At 38.0% G+C, this 24,108-nt stretch overlaps 1 protein-coding gene across 4 annotated transcripts in view; it reads right to left on the minus strand.

Moving 5' to 3' along the window:
* Positions 1–3,026: 3,026 nt before the first annotated feature.
* The window catches only part of ABCB11 (ATP binding cassette subfamily B member 11), a 115,026-nt gene continuing 93,944 nt past the window's right edge, over positions 3,027–24,108 (minus strand). For 3 of the 4 annotated variants that reach the window (XM_032286634.1, XM_032286635.1, XM_032286636.1), the window contains 7 exons: positions 17,045–17,248; positions 14,886–15,127; positions 12,443–12,599; positions 11,089–11,286; positions 6,876–7,082; positions 4,422–4,568; positions 3,027–3,587 (listed from right to left, as the gene is read on the minus strand). In XM_032286634.1, coding sequence (XP_032142525.1) covers positions 3,387–3,587; positions 4,422–4,568; positions 6,876–7,082; positions 11,089–11,286; positions 12,443–12,599; positions 14,886–15,127; positions 17,045–17,248 — 1,356 coding nt within the window. In that variant the 3' untranslated portion in view covers positions 3,027–3,386. The remainder of the gene's footprint in view (positions 3,588–4,421; positions 4,569–6,875; positions 7,083–11,088; positions 11,287–12,442; positions 12,600–14,885; positions 15,128–17,044; positions 17,249–24,108) is intronic. The other variant, XM_032286633.1, reaches the window with a different exon arrangement.

Below are 24,108 nucleotides of genomic sequence, written 5' to 3' on the forward strand. Positions count from 1 at the left end.
CCTCTTCTCTCCTGGAAAATATTCTGCTTTTCCCTAGTTTTCTAAAACTTCATAATGTGCCCAAATAGGATTTTTATTTATTATATTCAGTGTTGGGTGAACTCTTTAAGCTTGGAAATTCATATTCTTGAATTACAGGAAATGCTCTTAGACTATTTTTAAACACAATTTCTGCCCCTGAGTTTTCTCCGAACCCTCTGGAACTAGACTATTGACTAATTATTGCACCACCTGAATTGTTACCCTCAATTTTTTCTTTTCTCTTTTTTCCCTAATTTTCTTCTCTTTTTGTTTTACTTTCAGAGAAATTTCCCCAACTTTATCTTCCAATGCTTCAATTTTTTTTCCTGTTAACTTTTATTAACTGGCATTATGAGGAGAGTTTGATCACAACACAAACACATTATGAAAACATTAGGAAATTACAGACGGACTTGCAATAAGTTCAAACAGAACAAATTAAGTCAAACCTTTGGTCATCTGAGAAACAATAACGTAAAATTGCAGAGACCAAATCTTTGTCACTGATAGAGGATGCATAATAAAAACATAGACATTATCGCCCCCTGGTGTTGTAAAATAAACATGCACTGTTATTTACTCATTTTTGAAGTTACAATCTTCTCTCCTGTCACTGAGCCTCAATTGTTTCCCCAATTTCAAGCCTTCTTTAGTCAATCTTTTCCCTCTCATCAATAACTTTCAAGTATCTTCTTTAAAAATATAATTTGTATGCTGGGTATGGTGGCTCACGCCTGTAATCCCAACACTTTGGGAGGTCGAGGTGGGTGGATCACAAGATCAGAGGATCGAGACCACCCTGGCTAACACGGTGAAACCCCATCTCTACTAAAAATACAAAAAATTAGCCGGGCGTTGTGGTGCGCACCTGTAATCCCAGCTACTAGAGGCTGAGGCAGGAGAATTGCTTGACCCTGGGAGGCGGATTTTGCAGTGAGCCAAGATCGAGCCACTGCACTCCAGCCTGAGTGACAGTGTGAGACTGTCTCAAAAGAAAAAAAAAAAAGGAAAGGAAAAAGAAAATATAATTTGTATTCATTCCTCACAAATCCTTTCCAGGACATTGGCCACCTCCCAGCACAAGAGCCCCTGCTCTTGTTCTTTGAAATGCAAACCAAAACAATGGCTTTAGTCTTCTTGCATCAAAATTAGAGGATTACCATGTATTTTCTGCAAACCCTAATTTCTTCTAAAAGGCATCTTTAGTCTGCAACTAACTCGTCATTGCCATTTTTCATAACCAGAATGCATTCCTTCATCGTCTGCCTCCTGACTTGGCAACCATCAAGAATTCTGGCCTGAGCAGTTAACTTGCTAAACCAGCTTTGCCATTATTTACCAGGAAACACTGGAAAAGAAACATAAATAATATACCTCCATATCCTACAGTCCTAGCTTAATTTATAGGCAGGATTTCATTTGTTGGCTAAGGGAAGAAAAACCATCTACATAGAGTGAGCTAGGGAGAAAACATGATGGCAGGATACGGCGGTGGGAACTGTGCAGTCCTGCTACCAAGTTATGCATTTCTGTGGCAAGAGCTCTTTTTTATATTTATTTCATTTTTATTGCTTCTTGTCTTTATTTCAATAGACGGAAATATTTTCTCTTAACTCATTGAATATATTTATTACCACTTTTTGAGTGCTTTTCTAATCACTGCCTTGGCTCTGTTAGTTCTCATTTCCCTTTTCTAGCTGTCCTATTGGTGCTTTTGCTTTATGTGTTAAAATACTTCCTCAGTGTCTGGTTGTCCTGGGAAGTCAATTCCCATGCAATAAGGAGATACCAAAAAACCTGGGGAGCTCTGATCGAGTGGGTGCTTGTTGATTGGCAGGTGGGCTTCATAGGAGGGTAACATGGCTGGAAAATTTTCTTAGGATTCCAAGGATGGGGTCTTTGACCTCTTTTCTTAGATTGGCCCGTTTCCCCAGCAAATAATTCTTTGATCTCCTGCCAGAGGAGAGGGGCTGGGAGTTCTTCTGTTCATAGACAGCTTTACACTTAATCCCCCCTCTCTTGTATATTAGCTGTCCCTTCAACTGCACCTTGTGTCTCTAACTGCAAACCTCCCTGTGAGCCTCCCCAGAGAGGGAGTATCCAGTCCCCGCTGGACCTGGGGAGGGCAGCCATCCTGCTGCAGGCGGGGCTCTGCAATTCTGTTTCCATACAGGCTCTCGGCCCATTCTTCTGTCTTCACTCCCTCTTGTCCCCTTGCCTCCTCCTTCCAGAAGGACCCAGTGTTTTTACATCTTGAGCCTTTCTAGGGGTCTGTGGTACAAAACAGGACGTTCCTAGGCTTCCCCCACTAACCGGTTACATTTTTGTTTTCTCTCATCTTGTAACTCTATTATCAGTTGTCCATTTGCTTTTTGGCTCCCAAGATTTTGCAGGTGGAATCACTGTGTTTTTTTCATTCTTGCAGATTCCTGCTGTCTTTAGTTCTTTCGAGGTAGTTCTGTGGTGTTTTGAGGGAGCAGGGGCAAATGAGTGCTTTTCTGCCATATTTACTTGTTGTCTCTTTTTTTTTTTTTTTTGGTATTAAACCTTATGAAAGTATAGCAAAGTAAAATGCACGATTTTCGTTTCATGAATAGAATTTTGCATGGAGGGAGGTGCTGAGGAGTACAAGGCGTGGGAGAGAGTCCCCTGCTCCGGCCACACTGGCAGGTTCTCACAGTAATGGTAGCTTCGCCATCCCCACACTCACTCTGAAGCTACAGCATAAATCAACGGCCCTAACTAGAAAGCCTGTGCGAATACTTTCCCCTTCTGCCTCCCTCAGCCTGACAGTATCCACCCTTTCCCTATTCTCAGCCTTAGAGATGAAGGAAGCTGCTTTCACGTGCAAGACAACTTTAGTTAAGAAACACAGCTGGTCTTCAGTCCTTTTGTTCTTTTCAAATTTGACCTTAGTCTAGCTCAACAAATGTTTGTTGAGTTCCTGTTATAGACCAGCCTCTGTGTACACCAACGGTTCAAAAATGCAAGACAGTTCTCTGCTCTTGAGGAGTTCAAAGTCTCATTTACGCCCGATGTCTCATTAATAATTCTCTGTGCAGGAATGGCTTCTGCACAGAGAAGCAATGAGTGGTGACTGAGCCATCACTTGATATTGGGTTTTCCCTCACATGGACCCTAGTTTCTTTCATTTTCTTTATACACATCTAAAGCAGAATTATTATTGAAGGTCATTAGAAATTAGCTTGGATTCTGATATATGACAATGGCTGTAAAAGTAAAATATTAACATTCTTCTTTAAAGAAAAAACAATCCCAGCAGTCCCTCCTGCTGAGATTGTTTTTCCTTTAAAAACAGCCCCTGTAACTGTGGCATCATGTGTGTCTGAAGTTCTTGCACTGGGTCAACTGATGGGGGATCCTGTGGTGACTAGTTTGTAGTAGGCTCCTTTTCGGGCCATCAGTTCTTCGTGGGTCCCTTTTTCAATCACCACCCCCTGTGCCATGACAGCAATGATATCCGCGTTCTGGATGGTGGACAAGCGATGGGCAATGACAATGCAGGTCCGACCCTCTCTGGCTTTGTCTAGAGCAACCTGCACCGTCTGCAAAGAGAAGATGGAGAGTTGATGCAGAGATGCATGATTGCTCCCCAGCCCTCCATCACGAGAGTTCAGTTAACACGACCTGAATAACAATCCTATACTTGAGGGCAAACCCAAAGGCTCGGACATAAGAGAGGGTTAAGCAAGTACTCAGTAAATGCAATGCATCAGAGATCTCGATGGCGGTGGACAGGCCGAGAAATTTCAGTGACGCAAGAAGAAAGCAAACTAGGAATTCCTTATGTAATTTTACAATATTTGATGGTCTAGTTTACTGAAATGAAACCAAGAAAACAATGGAGGCTAGCAGTTAAGTGGCCGTTCCTGATGACTGCTCTTCATTGAGGACATTTTAGCTCTTTCCAAAATGGAATCCTGATTTTCAAGGCGTTAATTACACATTTCAAATTTCATAATTGTGTTTTGCTCAATTGTATCTTCTTTCATCCAAACCACACATCAGATATCACCTCTTATTTTGTTTTGTACGTGGCCTACCTTCTCTGTCACATAGATTTAGAACTATAAAATATTTATAACAGATAACCTAGATTGTTACTTTATTCAAGAAAGGTGATTATTTGCCTTTGAAAAAAAGTCACTTAGCCTAAAGAATCTTAAAAACAATTCTTATTTTAAAGGTAAAATATTTTATTTGACACGATCTTATATTAAATCATTTGCTCTAGATAATTGTCTTTTGGTTCCACAAAGTATTGCCAATTTTTACTGTAAATGAATCAGAAAATTGAAAATGGTACCATTTTATAAGCACAGATTTTACAGCAAAAGACTCTTTGTAATGATCTAAGACTTTAGAAAGTCAATACTTACCTTTTCACTTTCTGTGTCTAAGGCAGAAGTGGCTTCATCTAGTAGCAAGATTTTAGGATCTCGTACAATGGCCCGAGCAATAGCAATGCGCTGTTTCTCCCCTCTGGAGAGTTGAGACCCCTGGGACCCAACGTTAGTTTCGTATTTCTGAAAATGTATGGTAAGTTTAAGAAATAGAAACAGTTATTGCTCCTGTACTGTACAGAGCTCATGTCTCCTCTGTAATTTAAATTATTTGTTTGAGGAACTAGGGAATAGTGAGTGAGTCCTCCTACAGGATGTCAAATCCACTTAGGAATATAAGAAAAATGTGGAATTTGTGACTTTTGGTGTGGAACGCAAGGGAATTTTATTACTCATTTCTGCATTTCTTTTAGGTTTATATTTTCAATCTCCTTCTCCCTGTGTCCAGGTAAGAGTCCATATATGAGACCCTCCTTAATTTGAGACTTTCTGATTCTAGACTCTTATCTGGAAAAATCCTTCCAAGATGGACTAATCCCAAGAATGGAAATGCCTTTTATGCTATCTTCTGGTCTATTGCTGTATTAGGGAGGTGGCACTCTGGAACACACGCCTTGGTTAGAAGCTCCACTCTGCTGCTTACTAGCTTGTGTTCCTGAACAAATTATTTAAATTTGTTTGAGCTGCACAGTTATCTGAAAGGTGCAGCATTAACACTTACTTCACATATTTATTGTGAGTTTTAGATAAAATTAGGAAGAAAAATCATTCATGCCTTGCATGGCTACATAAAAATTAGTTAACATCCATAAAGTGTTTACCATAGAGGTATTGTGCTAACTATTCTAGTTAGGTTATCATTTAATACTCACAGAAACCATACCCACCCTATTTTTCAGATTACAAAACTTATGCAAACAAACGGCGGGAGGACAAGTAACAAGCAGTGAAAGTGAAATCTGAATCCAGGTGAAAGTGAATCTGTCTGTTTTCTGAATCCTTGCCTTGACCACTGCTCTTCCCTGCCTTCCACAACACGAGTTCTTTCCTTTCCCTGCTTCCCTTGCCTCCTGATGAATGCTCCACTAAGCCAGGTGAGACCCATGAAAACCTATGTTGTCTTTGTGGAGACAAACTGCTCAGAGAAGGGTTCCATAGGCAAGTCTGTGTGAGGACAATGCTGTAAACCAGCTCCATGCCAGTGCCTTGCCCAAAATGAGTAGGCACTCAATAAGGGTTTGTGGGATAAATGAATCTTCCAGGAAACACACCAGCTTTGCTTTGGAGCTCTGGATGCAGCAAATAGTAATTTCCATGTGCTTATAGATTGGGCTACCAGGCAAGAACCAGATCAAGAGCCTAACACTTAGGAGGCTTTGTGAAAAGAGCAAACAAAAAGCCCTCCACAAACACCACAAAATTTATAAACATAATCACTTTTAAAGAAAAGCAATTTTCCCAGGGATATTTTTTAAAAGTAAGTAGAGAATGTTAAAGGTAAAATTTGGCCCTACAAGTTGGTTTCCATGTTTTAATTTTTCTTGTGATCAAAACAAAGAGGGACTTTTGGTGGTTGGAAAAACGCAGAGTCAATATTGTGTGAAATCTGGACTTGACTCCGGGAAAGTAAGAGACACCAAGGCAGATGCAATGTACCCACCATACATGGTACACACTGCCAAGTAATAAAATGATGATGATGGCAGTAATAACAGCAGTGTTCTGTGTGTGTGGTTTGTTTTTTCATTTTAACATTATTTTCTTGCATTTTGCAGATGGAACAATCTCAGAAAGGATAATTGTCCCAAAGTTATGAAGCTAGTAAGTTTCAAAGCTTGGGTTCAAGCCCAGGTCAGCTCCAAATTTACGGCTTTCCCCACTATGCCAACTAAAGCTCAATGTACAAAAAAAAAAAAAAAGAAAAAAAAAAAAAAACCAAAAATACTTCCCAAAATTAAAGAGTATGTTGATGAAGAATATTTATTTTACTTAAAAAACTAAGACAGTCTGGGGGCGCTGGGAGATAAATTATGTAGCCTTTGACCTTCTTGAGCCACAGTCATAATACAGATTGAATATTTCTTATCAGAAATGCTTGGGACCAGGAGTGTTTCAGATTTTGGATTTTTTTCATATTTTGGAATATCTGCATATAAGGAGATATCTTGGGGACAGGACTCAAGTCTAACCACAAAATTCATGTTTCTTATCCCTTCATACACATCACCCAAAAGTAAATTCCTATAATATTTTAAATAATTTTGTACATGAAACAAAGTTTTGACTGCATTTTGACTGTGACCCCACCACATGAGGTCAGGAGTGAAATTTTCCACTTGTGGAATCATGTTGGCACTCAAAAGTTTTTGAATTTTGGAACATTTTTGATTTGGGATTTTCAGATTAGGGATGCTCAACCTGTCCACTCTGGCCATTCTACTTCTCCCCATCCTTGTCTCCCATAGGGAGTGGCTCTGACTTGGTACTCACCTCTGGGAGTGACATGACAAAGTCATGCAGCTGAGCCTGTTTTGCAGCTGCTATGACTCTTTCCATGGGAATTTCTTTGGTATTGTCTCCATACTTGATATTGTCCATTATGCTACAGGCAAACAAGACTGGTTCCTGGGAAACAATTCCAATGTTTGAGCGCAGGAACTGGACATTTACTTTTTTACTGTCATGTCCATCTATCATCTGCCAATAGAGGAGGTGATGAGTCATTCAGTTTTAGAATTCCAGCAGTGAGGAAAGTTCATATTCTAGCATTAGGTGTTGTGCAGGACATTTGGTTTGCTTAACAGATAACAATCCCAAGGCTAAAATTACGGGATAAACTATGTTGCCTTTGACCTCTGGATGTAACGTCTATCAGGAGTGGTGTCCATGTTAACACTGATCAGACTATGATCTTATTTATTTCCTCAACTCTGGCTCCACGGATAAAACAAATGAGAAAGATGCTCAGGTTTTCGGGTGAGAAATAACTTTCCCTTATTTTGATGCAGCAGACTCTCTACAAATCTACAGGGTTGCCCTATTTTGAGACTTATGAGTTATGGAAAGGATTTTTCTCTGTGAAGCCACTGGGCAATATAAAGGTCAAACCAGTTTTCTTGATTTTACTAATGCAGTTGATTTTACTAATTCAGTTATCTCTGAATAACTAACAAAACCAAGTAAAAAGAAATACATTTATTCACTTAGTCAATCAACAAACATATATTTGAATCACCTGCCACAAAGCACCATCCTTAGCAGTCTATGTCTGCTACATGAAGAAAATATAATCTCTGTTTCCTAGGAATTCACAGTCTAGTTAGGCAGTTAAGTCTAGGTAGTTGAATATCTACCACATGAGCTGGTTCACTAAAGAGTCCTAGAATATTAAAGGTACAGTATATGCCTAACATACTACTATAAAGTATTTGGCCCTATTATTTCAGAAAAAAATTGTGATAAATAGTATGAACAGAGTATATTTAAGATAATTTGTGAGTAATGGAAAAAGCAAACACTTATTAGAAAAAATATGAGGCATTTCTCAATAACAATTAGCCCTGGCTTATATTGCTTTACTTATTTTCCATAGCATTTAATGCAAACCACATTTAATAATTAAACACTGGGGCTGTTTGCTCATTCGTCTAAATGTGCTACAAAGTAAGCTCCTGGAAGACAGAAGGCATGTTTCATGTTCCTTAGAATTTCCCACAGGGCCTAATGCAGTAACAGGAACATCATAGGTATACAATTAAATGTTGAAAATGTTGAATGCCCATTTTTGGTAGCTTCCTCAAAGGCAAAGAGGACTTTGAAAAAAATTTATAAAAAGTGATAGGTTTTTTCATTAAAATGTTTGTAGAAACATTTTATGATGATATAACAAAATAGACTGTGTCTATGAAATGTAAGAAGTCATAATGACTTCCTTATTGGCCTTGCTTTCTACCTGTGACTAGAACATTCAATGGCATATTCAGAGAAATATACTTAATATACATGTTAATGTTGGAAGTAAAATATGAGGGATTCCGGTTCCTGCATCTTGCATAGTTCACAATCTATGATGGCTGTAGGCATGACAAAGCTCATTTTGGAAAACCGAATCTTCTGTCTTACTGGGATTATACCTCTGGTTACAATGGGCTTTCTAGGTTCATCAGTTACCAAATACTTTCAAATTAAAATCCCTTCTTTATACCTCAACCTAATAATAGAAGGGATTATAAATTACAGGTAATCAGTGCTTGGTCCTTATTTTTATAACTTCCTGGATTCTGTCAATGTCTATTTGCTTGTTTTCTTGCTTTGCTTTATGCAAGGAAATCTTTAGTTGCCTCTTTCAAGTTTTTCTCAGCATTTCTCTTCATAACATTATCTGTCCTCATTACACTAAAGTTTATAGTATTCAGGAAAATCAGAAAGACCACTTTCAAAGTATTGGGATTAAACAATGAATCAAGTATGGAGCAAAATAAAACATTTTCAGACCCATATCTCTGAACTATTTCTTAGAAAACTGCTTGTGGATGAACTCCAACAAGAGTGTGAAAACTATGAAAAAGGAAGGCATGGGAACTACAAAATAATGGATCTAATCCAAGAAGATATCGCAGAGAACTCACAGGAGACTCAACAGGCAAAGGTTGCAAGTGATAGAAATGAGGGGATAGATGGCTGTATAGAGGCATTAGAAGAATACAAAGATTTCCATAAAGATAAAAAATGCAAGAAAAAAGAAAGCCTTTCAGAAAAACAATCAAGAAAAAAATATCATGCAAATGTACTTCACTATTTGACTGTGGGATAAACAATAGTAACATAATCATTAAGAAAGCTGTCAATTGATTTTCAACTTTTAAAATCAACCTAGAGTGAAAGCAGGAAAGATAATGCTATAAACAGAATGTGCTTTGAACTTTTTATAAAAGTGCAGATAGAACTTGAGAGGTGAAAGAAGGGAGTACGGGGTGAAAATAAAGGTAGGATTGCTAACATTTTTATTTTAGAAAGCGAGAATTAAAGAGGAACTATCTACAGGTGGTGGAAGAGCAGCGGAAGCAGATTAGAAGTTTATAAAATTATAAATAGAAGGCCTAAAAAATGATATAACTATATTGGGAGGAGGTAGGTAAAAGGAAGGAGTGGTGAGGGTAAGTAGATTTATATCTCTTGAGAATAAATCACAGAGAGTTTAAATTTGTTAAATCTTAAAATAGCATGAGCATATTATTTAAAGACATAAAAGTAATCATTGGGAGATCAAAAAACATCAAGTGGTCAAAATAGTTGCCTTTAGGCCGGGTGCAGTGTCTCAAGCCTGTAATCCCAGCACTTTGGGAGGCCGAGGCGGGTGGATCATGAGGTCAAGAGATCAAGACCATCCTGGTCAACATGGTGAAACCCTGTCTCTACTAAAAATACAAAACATTAGCTGGGCATGGTGGTGCGTGCCTGTAATCCCAGCTACTCAGGAGGTTGAGGCAGGAGAATTGCCTGAACCCAGGAGGCGGAGGTTGCGGTGAGCCGAGATGTATATATTAGTAGTCTCAGGTTCCCACTTCTTAAAACATATATGGAAATGAGTGATTTATAAGCCATTTGACAGCATACGAATTCCTAAGTGGGAAAATTGATAAGCAAAAGTAGTAATGAAGACAAAAGGGATAGTGTTCTCTCACTCCAGCACTTGTTTAAAAAGGGTGGGCTGGCCAGGCACGGTGGCTCACATCTGTAATCCCAGCATTCTGGGAGGCCAAGGCAGGTAGATCACTTGAGATCAGGAGTTCAAGAATCCTGGTCAACATGGTGAAACCCCGTCTCTACTAAAAATACAAAACATTAGCTGGGCATGGTGGAGCGTGCCTGTAATCCCAGCTACTCAGGAGGTTGAGGCAGGAGAATTGCCTGAACCCAGGAGGCGGAGGTTGCGGTGAGCCGAGATCGCGCCATTGCACTCCAGCCTGGGTAACAAGAGTGAAACTCGGTCTCAGAAAAAAAAAAAAAAAAAAAAAGTTGCCTTTGAGCAGAGAAATGTGTAGTGGGAGTGTAAGCATAAAGCAGGGGGTGGCTTTTTAATATAAATGTTTATTATTTGATTTTGTGACTTTCTGCATATATTACTTTTAAAGAAAGAAAAAAAGGACAGAAAAGAGAAAGAAATGTTATGAAAAATAAGTACCAAAGCTATTGACTGAAATTTCAAATATCCTTGCCAAAGCTTTAGGGCTCTCAATTTGAGTTCCTTGCGCTATTTAGACTTCAGCTTCTTGAACAAGGATTGTCTTAGATCTTTTCATGCTAAATCTCCTTTCTTGCTCATTTATCATTATTTCCCTTATCACCCCCACTTTTTCCATTCCTGGTCATTAGTTTCCTGATTAGTCTGCACTTTCTGCTCCATTTACGTGTAAGCGAATGCTTCTATTAAATACACTCATCTCCAGCTTTGCAGTGTGCCCAGTTTTCTTTACCTGACTGGTCAGCAGGCCATCTGGAAATGGGGAAAATCTGACATTAGAAATTGTGAGGTAGAATCAGGTGAAGCAGCAAATGACTGGGACTGGAAAATACGCATGGGGTAAGTGCCTTAGGCAAGCATTTTAAAGTGAGTCTGGGAAAGCAGAAACTTGAAGCCCACTTTTAGGGGTTTGAAATATTCTACAGAAAGAAAAATTCTCAAAAAGGTTGTGTTGCTTACCACCTTCCCTTGATCAGGATCATAGAAACGTTCCAACAGCTGAATGCTGGTGCTTTTCCCACATCCACTGCTCCCAACAAACGCCAGCGTCTGCCCTGGACTAATCGACACTGAGAGACCATTCAGAACTTGCATGTCAGGTCGAGAAGGATATGTAAATTTACAATCAACAAAGTCAATCTTCCCCTGGAAGTTGTCCTGCAGATGGGAGAATCAAAATTGGAGATGCTCTTACTGGAGCCTAGAATATTAAAACATACCTAACTCTTGAGTTTAAAATCCCTGCTTGAGATATCTTCAAACCACGCTGCCAAAGTATAGAGACAGCAACTTAATAAAAGGATATCCCATTCCCTATTCTGGGAGGTATAGTATAAAGGGAGCCTTGGGCAATAAAATTAAAGACATTTCACTCCCTCTATTCCCAGTCTAACCTATGGGAATTTTCTTGCCATCCATTCTTGACATTCTGAATAGAAGAGAGTAGCTAAAAGATATTGTATCACAGAAGCCAGTAACTGTCCAAACCCTATAGCTTTGTTCCCCAAACTACTCAAAATAATAATGTTACACTTAAAATGACCTAGAGAAAAAGTTACTTGAGGTCTGTACTGCAAAGGTGAATACTTTCTACTGTACTTTGGTGTGCTTAAAACTCTCTAACTTACAAACTCTAGAAGTAGATAGACATTTAATGGACCACACAGAAACCTTACTGTTACTGAACTGAAGGAGAAATTTTACAAATTTAGAAAGATTTCAGAATTTAATTTGGCTTTACGAGTGTCTATTTGCTTTTGCTTTCTTGAACATATTAAAATTTTCAAAAAAAAATAGGTAGAGAAGATTTAAAAATACCTATGTATCAATCAGAAGAACAGATATTTTGTTGAGATTGAATTAATTTTCTGGATATCCACATAAGCTAAAACTTGAATCAAGATGAACCTGAATTAAATCCATGTTATTGGACAGGAAGAATTGCTTTTTCTGCATTCCGTATCAGAACATCAATAGAAAACACAGTGCTTAGGTAGATCGCAAAGGACAACTGGCTTCATTCATTCGGGAACTAAGTGTATTTTATATTATACAGAATTTAGCATTCATTGAATGTCATTGCATTGTTCAAATGCCAGCTTTAGGAATAATTTTTGATGCTAATTTACTTTATTCCTTTGTATTTACAAATCTGTCTACTCCGAGTACATATGAATGCAGCCATATAAAGAAATAATTAAAAAGCTAAGTGGTATTGTATGGCCATCCCTAATGGCTGTCCTGCACACACACGTGTGCACACACACACACACACACACACACACATACAACCCTACCCCTCATTGATACTTACCCATTTTTCACCTGCACTATTGTATACACTGATTGGCGGTTGTCGGTCCAGCAGTTGAAAAAAGCGTGCAGCTGATATTTTAGCTTTGGCATAACTTGGGGTGTAAGAGGAGGCTCTCCCAAGAGCTGTCGCACTCAGTACAACTGCAGAGATCACCCTGCAACCAGACAGACACACAGGCAGAGACGGGGGCGGTGTGGTTGGTGTGATGGGCCAGGAGGCAGAAGTTTGGGGCTCTAGCCCTGGTTCTGCTAGGAAAGGACCACACAGCCTTAAGCAAGTCACTTCAGACTTGTCTGGGAATGGAGAGGGTGGCCTTTAAGAGATTAGCAGTTTTCAAACTGTGTTCTATGAAAAAGGGCTTAGAAGAGGACTAAACAAACATGAATGGGAGAGATCAGACCTCCAAACCTTTATTCAACCACAATAGCGTCTTTTAAGAAAATTGTTTGAGGGGGAAAAAAGACTTCTGAAAAAATGTCTTTAAAAGAAAGCAGGCTTGAAAGATCACCAGATTGCGTTGATTTTTCTATAATGCTAACTTTTTTGAATCTATGATAGGTATATAAAAGATAATTGGTAATATAAGCATCAATTCTGTGCCAGGTATGTATATAATTTATGCTTCAGAGAGCAAGACAGATGCAATCGCCTGTCTCCTTCTACCTGTCTTAGCCTCTAACTATATTCTACATGTACTTAATTAATGAAAGAGTGAGTGAAGGAATAAATGAATGATAAATACAATGAGAGATAACTTTGTTGCTATACAGACTATGATGTGAGTAGTAGCCCCCAAAGCTGTTCACTTGCACTGCCATGCACAGAGGGTCTGCCTGGGATGGGGAAAGGGATAAGGGATGTGTCTTTGTGGGTCACACTGCTTGGCTCATAAGCAGGAATTGTTTGAGGCCAGAATTGCAAATCCTAGAACATCTTCAGGAGCCCAGTTTAAAGCCTAAGGGAATGAAAAACACTTGAAATGAAATGAAAAATGGTGGAAGATGACCTTCCAGTTTTTAAAGTGAAGCCAGAAATTGGGAGTTTTCTGTAGTCCCAGATTTTTTTTTTTTTTTTTTTTTTGAGATGGAGTCTCGCTCTGTTACCCAGGCTGGAGTGCAGTGGCATGATCTGGGCTCGCTGCAACCTCTGCCTCCTGGGTTCAAGCGGTTCTCCTGTCTCAGCCTCCCTAGTAGCTAGGATTACAGGCATATACAACCATACCCTGCTAATTTTTCTATTTTTGTAGAGACGAGGTTTTGCCATGTTGGCCAGGCTGATCTCAAACTCCTTACCTCAAGTGATCTGCCCGCCTCAGCCTCCCAAACTGCTGAGATTATGGGCGTGAGCTACTGCACCCTGCCTGTAGTCCCAGATTTTTACATGTTGGCAAAAAATTCTCCTAAAACCATAATATAAACTAAATAAAAATAAGCCAACAGTTTGCGTTTTCCAATTTAGGTTAGTAAAAATGTGCAAAGATTTAGAAAAAAGAGATTTCCTAGCTGGATGGGTGTAGCGGAGCGGGAGAGAAGTGCTGAAAGAGACATCAGGTGAGAAGGCAGGACTCATGGCTAGAGAAGGAAACCCAAGAACAGATCCCTATAGGATCACTTTTCCTAATGCCCTCCAAACCTGTCTCGGACCATCTCCACCCTTGCCCCCTACTGTCCATCATATACGTGTGTACCTCGTTCCCCAGTACCTTGACACCCTCAGGCTTTCACCTCTGGAAATGTAAGAAATTGGACTCAAAGCTAATTTTATTTGAAAAGCAGGCTTTGGCTACATGAACGGAACATCATTCACCTGTATGGCCTATCACGTCTCTGCCTAGGAGGAGTCAGCTGGGAACATGCTCTCTTTGCAAGAGAGGAGTAGAGTTCAAATAAAACAGTTCTCTATGAAGCATCTTAGCCAAGGCCTCTAGATTTTCTCAGCATTAACATGTGTGGCAGATGGTTTAGAAACGATCACATTCATTCACACTATCATGCATCCCTTTGCAATATGACTTTTTTCCTCCTCTCATCAAAAAGTGGATTCTACCTTTTTCTGTTCCTTAAATCTGGGCTTGATAGTATGATTTTCTTTGGCCTCTTTGTGTGGAGAGACTTGAAAAGGACTTAAACAGTGGGGTTTGCCGTCTTCTGTGGCACTTGGAAATCTGAGGCCATAATATGAAGAAAAGAAGCTCACCTGCTAGACAGGCCATGTGGAGACAGAAGTATACATAGAAGCCTCACTGAGTCAGCCCAGGTCAGAAGAACCACCGTGATGACCCACAGAAGCTTGAGAAATAATTAATTGTAAATCATCCCAAGCTACTGTAAGACACCAAGCTTGGGGTGGTTTGTTAAGCAGCAAAAAAAGCTAACCGACAGAACCAGGCTATTCCTTCCTTTGTGCTGATGTTTTCTCACTGTGGGCGGATATTCCTCACCTGAACACGTAGCTGAAATGGAGCCCCTCGTTGGGGATTAAGTAACCCCCATATCTGTAGGAAGCAGAATTTGCAACAAACACGATGCTCTGGGAAAAGGCAAAGCAGAATCCATAAACATTGGCTTTCTGAATAGCTGTCTTGAGCGGCTTCTCTAGCTCCGTCTCAAGTGCTTCAATGAACCGCCTCTGCTTTCCAATTCCAGCAACAGTGCGGATGTTACTGAGGGCTTCGTTTGTAATCTGAAGATTGAAAAAGAGTCTTAGGAATACAAGGGCAGAAATAACTCCTTTCATGACATTTCAATGGCTGCATGATTAGTTGGTGCAAATGGCAGAAGGTGGTACAAATCAGAGATGGACGCGTGATCTGGGAATACAAGGAAGTGGCTGGAGGTCAACCCAACTGGACCACGTGACAATTTTTCAGTTAAATTCAAGTTTCCCTGAATTCTAACACAGCACGGCTTTGTTGCCTCTACTTATAGTGGAAGAGAAAGCTTTTTAGCTTCTTTGCTAATTCATTTGAAATGTATAAAATGGTACCTTTAAATTTCCTCTGAGACAAAAGATTAATAATATATATTTAAATTATTAGATTATATTTTCTTAAAAAATTAATCTGGCCAAATATTATAGAACTTAGTGTTAGCGGTAAACAAAACTAATTAAATTTATTTGCCAATGACGTTTTAGGAAAAATGAGTATTTCTACCTCTAGTGGTAAAACAATTTTTTTCCTTAACATTAAAAAATGTTTAATTTGTGTATATTTAGGGGGTATGAGTGCAGGTTTCTTATAGGCATATATTGTGTAGTGGGGAAGTGTGGGCTTTTAGTGTGCCCATCGCTCCAATAATGAATTTCATACACAATAGGTAATTTTTCAACCCTTGCTCCCTCCTACCCTCCCTCCTTTTGTGGTCTTTAATGTCTGTTATTCCACTCTGTATGTCCATCGGTACCCTCTAACATAACTTAAAATAGGTAGAAACTGTATCTTTTAGTCTATACTGTGAATTTGTATTTGTTCTAACCCACACATTAGGGCAAGTAATCTCACTGTTTCTAAATTAGGGTCCTACCCTTAAAAGGCAGAAAGGTAGGCCTCTTTGTTCCATTAACATAAGAAGTCCTTTTGGCTTCTGCCTGCTTGAGCAGAGTTCACATCCCCTCTTTTAAAAGATACAGAATCTAGGCTATTGTGAATTTGTTAAAAGAGTGAGTATGTGTATGTATGTGTGATTTATTTATTTATTTATTTATTATTTTTTTAGATGGAGTTTTGCTCTTGTTGCCCAGGAGCGAGTACAATGGCATAATCTTGGCTCACTGCAACCTCTGTCTCCCAGGTTCAAGCAATTCTCCTGCCTCAGCCTCCCAAGAAGCTGAGATTACAGGTGCCTGCCACCATGCCTAGCTAATTTTTGTAGTTTTAGTAGAGGCAAGCTTTCACCATGTGGGCCAGGCTGGTCTTGAGCTCCCAACCTCAGGTGATCCACCTGCCTCAGTCTCCCAACGTGCTGGAATTACAGGCATGAGCCACCGTGCCCAGCCTGTGTGATTTCTTATACTTGATAAGCGTTTATGCCGCCATCCCTCATTTACCCCCTGAGGACAAGATATTAATTAGAACACATTTTAAAATGTGTAGCTAAAACCTAAGTGTATCCAAAACCTAAACTGCATCTCATGAGTCTAGTTGGAAAAGACACTTGCCCCAAGCCTGGGGACTCTAAAGTGTGAAGAGAAAAGGCATGTGTCATTAAAACCATCATAGCTCCTCTTTGTGTGGACAGCACAGCTCAGGGAAACCATTAAATTGCAAAAACCTCACTGCCAGAAAACTGAACTATCCACCCCTGCAAGTGAGAGCACACCAAAGCGGAATGTGGAACGAATCACTATGCAAGAGGAAACTGAACATGCAATCCTCTGTTCACCCCACTATTTCTCCACACCTGCCCAAACGCAGAGCCTCAGAGCTTTATTGACTCAGCCTTTGGGCCAAGCATACATGCAAAGGGTAGTGGAAAGTTCTTAAGTGTGCTTGTCTGTGGGCTGACAGCTTCCTAAGTCTCTTCATACTATTCGTTTTTAACAGTTTGTCTGATAGCTACTCAGCCACGAGGAGTGGGAAAAACAGATCTTCAAGATTACCTGTCCCACCATCTCCAGGGCCTGCTTATCTCGAGAGGCAAATCCTGTCAGCATCTTGGTCTGTGCAGCTCCTGATAAAGCCAAGAAGGGGAAGAAGCACAAGATGACCAGGCTCAGCTTCCAGCTAAAGGAGAAGGCAATGATCATGGCCACAGTGACGTTAGTGAAGGAATTGACCATCATCCCGATCTGAGAGCCGGCGGCCTGCAAACCAAAAGTAATCAACCTATCTCAGACATACAGTCTCTTTTACCAACTATCATTATACAAAAAGGACAGATGTTTTATAAAATTGTGATAAAATATACATAACAATATATACCATTTTAACCGTTCTTAAGTGTACAGTTCAGTGGCATTTCACTGTGTTGTGTAACCATCACACATCTATACCTAAAGCTTTTAAAATCATGTCCAACAAAAACGCTGTATCCATTAAACAATAACCTCCCTTTCTCCTCCCACCCCCAAGCTCTTGGTGACTTCTATTGTAACTCTCTGTCTGTGTGAATTTGCCTTCCCTAGGTACCTCACAGAAGTAGAATCATACAACATTTTTCTTTCTGTGTCTGCTTATTTTGCTAAACATAAAGTTTTCAAGCTTCAACCATGTTACAGCAGGTATAAAAATTTCATTCCTTTTTATTTTTATTTTTTGTTTATTTTGAGACAAGGTCTCACTCTGTCACTCAGGCTGGAGGGCAGTGGCATAATTATGGCTCACTGTAGCCTTGACCTCCTGGGCTCAAGCAGTCCTCCTGCCTCAGCATCCTAAGTAGCTAGGATCACAGATACATGCCACTATACCTGCTAACTTTTAAATTTTAGTAGAGATGAGGTCTCACTATGTTGCCCAGGGTGGTCTCAAACTCCTGAGCTCAAGTGATCCTCCCACCTTAGCCTCCCATTGTGCTGGGACTACAGGCATGAACCACCACACCTAGCTTCATTCCTTTTTAAAACGGAATAATATTCCATTGTATGTATATATCACATTTTGTTTATCCATTCATCCATTGACAGACACTTGGGTTATTTCCAGCTTTTGGCTATTGGGAGTAATGCTGCTATGAACATGGGTGTATAAGCACCTTTCAAGTCCCTGCTTTCAATTCTTTTGGATATAGACCTAGCAGGGGAATTGCTGGGTCATATGGTAGTCATTCGTTCAATAAGTTCTTTTAAAAGATGAGCTCCCTTTAACATATCTGAAAGCTGGATTAATAAAAAGTTACTTTATTCATAGGTTATCAGAACTTAATTTATTGACTAATCTTCATTTTAAGGGTATCAGAGCTAGAGCAGTCTGTCTGAGGTTAATACAGTCCTAAACATGGGCTACACATGTGTCAGGTACTGATGCATTTGGCTTGCTTGAAGATATCCAGGCATTAGGCTTATAGTAATATGACTTATTCAATGAAGATTAATCCTTGCTCTATATTTTTGAAGTAGATACAAGACTGTTACAAGATACAACTTTGATCTAATTGAACTTAGCCTATTCATTGGTATAAAGTTACATGCTGCTGTAATACACAGCTATTTAGTCAATGCAGATGGACAACTGCATATATTGATTCAGTCCCAATATAGATGGAGAATGGACCACTGTGGTAATTATATCTATACTAATCAGGGCACCCAATGGTTCCAAATCTTGTTTCAGTTGCAGCTAGGTAGATATGGCCAAAACTTAGTGCACTCTGAAGAAAATACTTGGGTGAGGACAATTACATCACTTCTTTTAAAAATTGTAGAAACACATGATTATTTAAGACAAAAAATGTAAAACAACCAAAGGTAAGCTGTTGGTAAGCATTAGGTGCTAAGGTAGTGTTATTCAGGAATACTTTGCATCTTTATACTGAATTGAAGACACAAATGGGATAAAAATTGTGTCCCAATGTATTTCCATGTGTTAGTACTAACTTCCTTGGAGACTAAAAGGCTAAATCAAGAATTTCTCATTTGTACACGCATGTTCATAGCAGCATTATTCATAACAGCCAAAAGGTAGAAACAACCTGAATGTCCACTGACACATGAATAAAGAAAACATGATGTATCTATAAAATAAACATCCATAAAAAGGAATATAGCTCTGACATATACTACAGCATAGAGAAACTTCAAAAACATTATGTTATGTGAAATAAGGCAGGCATAAAAGGACAAATTCATATGATTCCACTTAGATGAGATACACAGAGTAGTCAGATTCATAGACACAGAAAGTAGAGTGATGGTTGCTGGGGGCTGAGGGGAGGGAGCGCAGGATGGGTAGTTACCATTTTAAGAGTACAGAATTTCTGTTTGGAATAGTAAAAAATTTCTAGAAATGAATAGTGGTGATGGTTGCACAACAATGTAAATGTACTTAATGCCACTCAGCCTGTACACTTAAAAGATAAGGTAGTAAATTTTACATTACAAATGTTTTACCACAATTTTTTTTAAAAAAGAATTTTTGGTTGGCAAGGACTGTCAGGCATTACAGAGTACTTGAAAAGGAACTTTGCAGTTGTTTGGGATGTCATTATTATTTACATTTTATTCAATTGGTACTGTTTTTTAAAAAATTAAAAATAACACAGCCTAAGATACAAACAAAACATAGGTACATATTTAATATATATATTAATTTTTTCTTTACAAAAAGGGCTCATACTCTACATATTACTTTGTACTTTGACTTTTTTCACTTATAATTGTTACATAACTATCCTTCCAGATCAATATATAGAACACTTTAAAAAGTAAGTGTGTAATATTCCTTAGTACAAATGTATCTTAATTGATTCAACTATTTTCCCGTTGATGGATATTTGGATAGTTTCCAGGGAATTTTATTAATTTTTTGTTAATATAAAAAATGATAAATATCCCTTAACGCACATTCTTACACAATAGGAGGGAATTTACTCATGAGAATTCTGGTCAAAGAGTATATGACTTTTTTAAAAAAAGAATTTCTGGTTGGCAAGAACTGTCAGGTATTACAGAATACTTGAAAAGCAACTTTAAAGTTTTTGAGGGGATATCACTATTTACCATTACTCTCCAAAACACGTGCTTACTATTATTTACTATTACTCTCTAGAAAACATTGAAAAACTTTGTACATTGTACAGTTGTCAGTTATTTCCCATCCTCATGAATATTCATGATGGTTTTAGGAACTCTACACATAATAGGGTAATATTTGTGATATTAATCTTTTTTTAAATGTTTTTCTAGTTTATCATTTGTTTATATAAAAGTTTTAAATTTATGAAGTCCAACAAGTCTACTTTGTAGTTTTTTGTCTTGCTTGAGAGAATTCCCTCTACTCCCACATATTTCTCAATAAGCTCTAGCTAATAAGAAAATTAAATGAGTATAAACATGAAAAAAGAAGAGATAAAATGATATTTTTTGCATTTTTTGCTTTGCAGATACTGTGATTTTTACAAATTGAAGGTATGTGGCAACCCTGAATATGCAGAGCAATTCTATCGGTGCCATTTTTCCAATGATATATGTTCACTTTTATTTCTGCATCACATTTTGGTAATTCTCACAATATTGAAACTTTCTCATTATTAACATCTGTTGTGGTGACCTGTGATCAGTAATCTTTGACATTATTAGTGTAATTGTTTTAGAGCAATATGTACCACGCCCATATAAGACTGAAAATTCATTCAATATGTTTGTTCTGACTGCTTCACTGACTGGCCTTTCTCCTCCCCCCCACCTCTCTTTCTCTCTCCAGACCTCCCTCTTACCTGAGACACAACAAAATTGAAATTAGACCAATTAATAATCCCACATTGGTCTCTAAGTGTTCAAGTGAAATAAAGAGTCACACATCTCTCACTTTAAATCAAAAGCTAGAAATGACTAAGCTCAGTGAGGAAGGCATGTCAAAGGCTGAGACAGGCTAAAAGTTAGGCCTTATGCGCTGAACAGGTAACTGTGAATGCAAAAAAAACCAAAAAACAAAAAAGTTCTTAAAGGAAATTGAAAGTGCTATTCCAGTGAACATACAAATGATAAGAAAGTGAAGTGAACCAGCTTTATTGCTGATATGAAGAATGTTTGAGTGGTCTGGAGACAAGATCAAATCCACTACAACATTCTTTAAGCCAAACCTAATCCAGAACAAGGCCCTAACTCTCTTCAATCCTAGCAAGGCTGAGAGAAGTGAGTAACCTTTGGAAGAAAAGTTGGTTCATGAGGTTTAAGAAAAATGCATTTCTACAATGTAAAAGTGTGAGAAGCAGCAGCAGCGCTAATGTAGAAGCTGCGGCAAGTTCTCCAGAAGACCTAGCTGAAATCATTGATGAAGGTGGCTACACAAAATAACAGGTTTTCCACGTTGACAAAACAGCTTTCTATTGGAGGAAGATGCCATCTAGGACTTCATATCTAGAGAGGAAAAGTCAATGCCTGACTTCAAACTTATGAAAAACAGGCTGACTCTCTTGTTAGGGGTTAATGCAGCTGATGACTTTAAGTTGCAGTTTACCATTCCAAAAATTCTAGGCCCCTAAGAGGTATGTTAGATCGACTCTGCCTATGCATTATAAATAGAATAATAAAGCCTAGACGATAGCACATCTGTGGAAAACACAGTTTTTAAAGAACATTTGAAGCCCACTGTTGACACCTACTGCTCAGGAAAAAAAATATACCTTTCAAAAATATTAGGGCTCATTGACAGTGCACCTAGTCACCCAGTGCTCTGATGGAGATGTGCAAGGAGATAAATGTTGCACCTGTTAACACAAAATGAATTCTGCAGCCCATGATCTGGGAGTAATTTTGACTTTGAAGTCTTTTTATTTAAGAAGTACATTTTACAAGGCTACATCTGCCATAGTGATTTCTCTGAGGGAACTAGGCTAAGTAAACTGAAAACCTTCTGGAAAGGATTCACCATTCTAGATGCCATTAAGAAAATTCATGATTCATGGGAGGAGGTCAGAATATCCACATAAATAGGTGCTTGAAAGAAGTTGATTCCAACCCTCATGGATGACTTTGAGGGTTCAAGATTTCCAAGGGAGTAACTGTAGATGTCATAAAAATAGCAAGATAACTAGAATTAGAAGTGGAGTCTGAAGATGTGCTGCATTAAATTGCTGCAATCTCATGATAAAACTTGAATGGATAAGCAGTTGCTTCTTATGGATGAGTAAAGTGGTTTCTTGAGAGGAAATCTACTCCTGGTGAGAATGCTATGAACACTGTTGAAAAGATTACAAAGGAGTTAGAATATTACATAAACACAGTTGATAAAGCAGTTGATAGTGTTTGAGAGAACTGAATCCAATTTCGAAAGATTCTACTGTGGGTAAAATACTGTCAATCAGTATTCACCTGCTACAGAGAAATCTTTCATGAAAGGAAGTGTCAATTAATGACGCAAACTTCATAGTTGTCTTATAAGGCATTGCGACTCTAGCTTTCAGAAACCACCACCGTGATCAGTTGCCATTAATAAATTAAGATATGTACATTGTTTAATTTTTAGACAAAATGCTATTGCATAGTTAGTGGAATATAGTATAGTGTAAACACAACTTTTATATGCACCAGGAAGCCAAAGAATTAGTGTGACAGGTTTTATTGCAATATTCTCTTTATTGTGTTGGTCTGAAGCCAAACCTGCAACATCTCAGAGCTATGACTGGCATTTGATTATGTACCTAGAAAACCCAGTAGGCTATATTAAATTTTTAAAATTATAATTTATAAGAGAACTTGGAAAGTCCTTAAGATAAATGTACAAAAACTAATAGCTTTTATCTCAACTTACAACATTCATTTACAGATACAAGTGAGAAAAACATCTCATTCAAAATAGTGGAAAAAAATACATGAGAAAAAGTGGGGGCATATTAATATCACTATAAATCTTGCTAAAAACTAAAGAGTCTTATTTGTATGTTTCTCAGGAAGATTTAGTATCCCCACAATAGCAATCCTAATGTGTGTTTATGTGTGTTTATGAATTCAACCAGAATCAAAATGAATTTTTTAAAGAAATCAACATGAATATAAAGTACATTAGAATAATTAACATTCAGGAATAAATAAGACAATTTTGAAAAGGAAAAATTAGTATGCAGAGATTTGCCTTACCAGATATTAAAAATGTATTAAGTTATAAGAATTAAAACAACAGGTATAAAACAAATAAAAAGAATGAATAAGACCTACTATTTGATAGCATGATAGGGTGACTATAGTCAATAATTTAATTGTACATTTAAAAATAACTAAAAGAGTGTAAGCAGAGTGTTTGTAACACGAAGGATAAATGCTTGAGGGAATGGATACCCCATTCTTTATAATGTGTTTATTTTACATTACATGCTTGTATCCAAACATCTTATGTACCCCATAAATATACAAACCTACTATGTATCTTTCTACAAATATTAAACAAAAATTCAAGTTTAAAGAATTAAAACAATAGAGTTTTGACAGACTAAGTCAACTTGATCAATTCAAAGAATAGAGAATGCCCAGATAGTTCCAAGCATATATAGGAACTTAATATTCACAATGGGAGGAAAGATTTCAAACCAGTGGAAAATATAATCCATATTTTAAAATTTTTTGAAATATTTTCTACCCAGCTTCACTAAAACAAAGCCAAATCTACCTAATCTACCTCACATCAATCTTAAGATAAATTTGATCTGCGTTAGAAATCTTATTTTTAAAAAAACAACAAAAGTATTAGAAAAATTCTGAGAATTTCCTCTTTTTGAAAAGATAAGTGTTTGTAAGGTAATGAGATGATATTGTCTGAATTCTAGGGATAGTAAATAACCTTCAAAAGCTTCTTGCAGATCAAAGGACAAGAAAATAGAAGGGAAGATTATGACTTATTAGTCAAGCCTAAATTCAAGAGTAAGGGGAGTAGACTATAATACTCCAATGATGAGCGTGAAATTGGAACAAACTTCTTTAAGCAGTAATGTAATACATATCAAAATCTTCCAAAATAATTATATACTGATTCAGTGATTACATTTTGAGTACTAAGAAAATAATTGAGGATGTGG

Source organism: Sapajus apella, unplaced genomic scaffold, assembly GCF_009761245.1.
Source record: "Sapajus apella isolate SASKATOON/1434 unplaced genomic scaffold, GSC_monkey_1.0 scaffold18, whole genome shotgun sequence".
Lineage (NCBI taxonomy): Eukaryota > Metazoa > Chordata > Mammalia > Primates > Cebidae > Sapajus > Sapajus apella.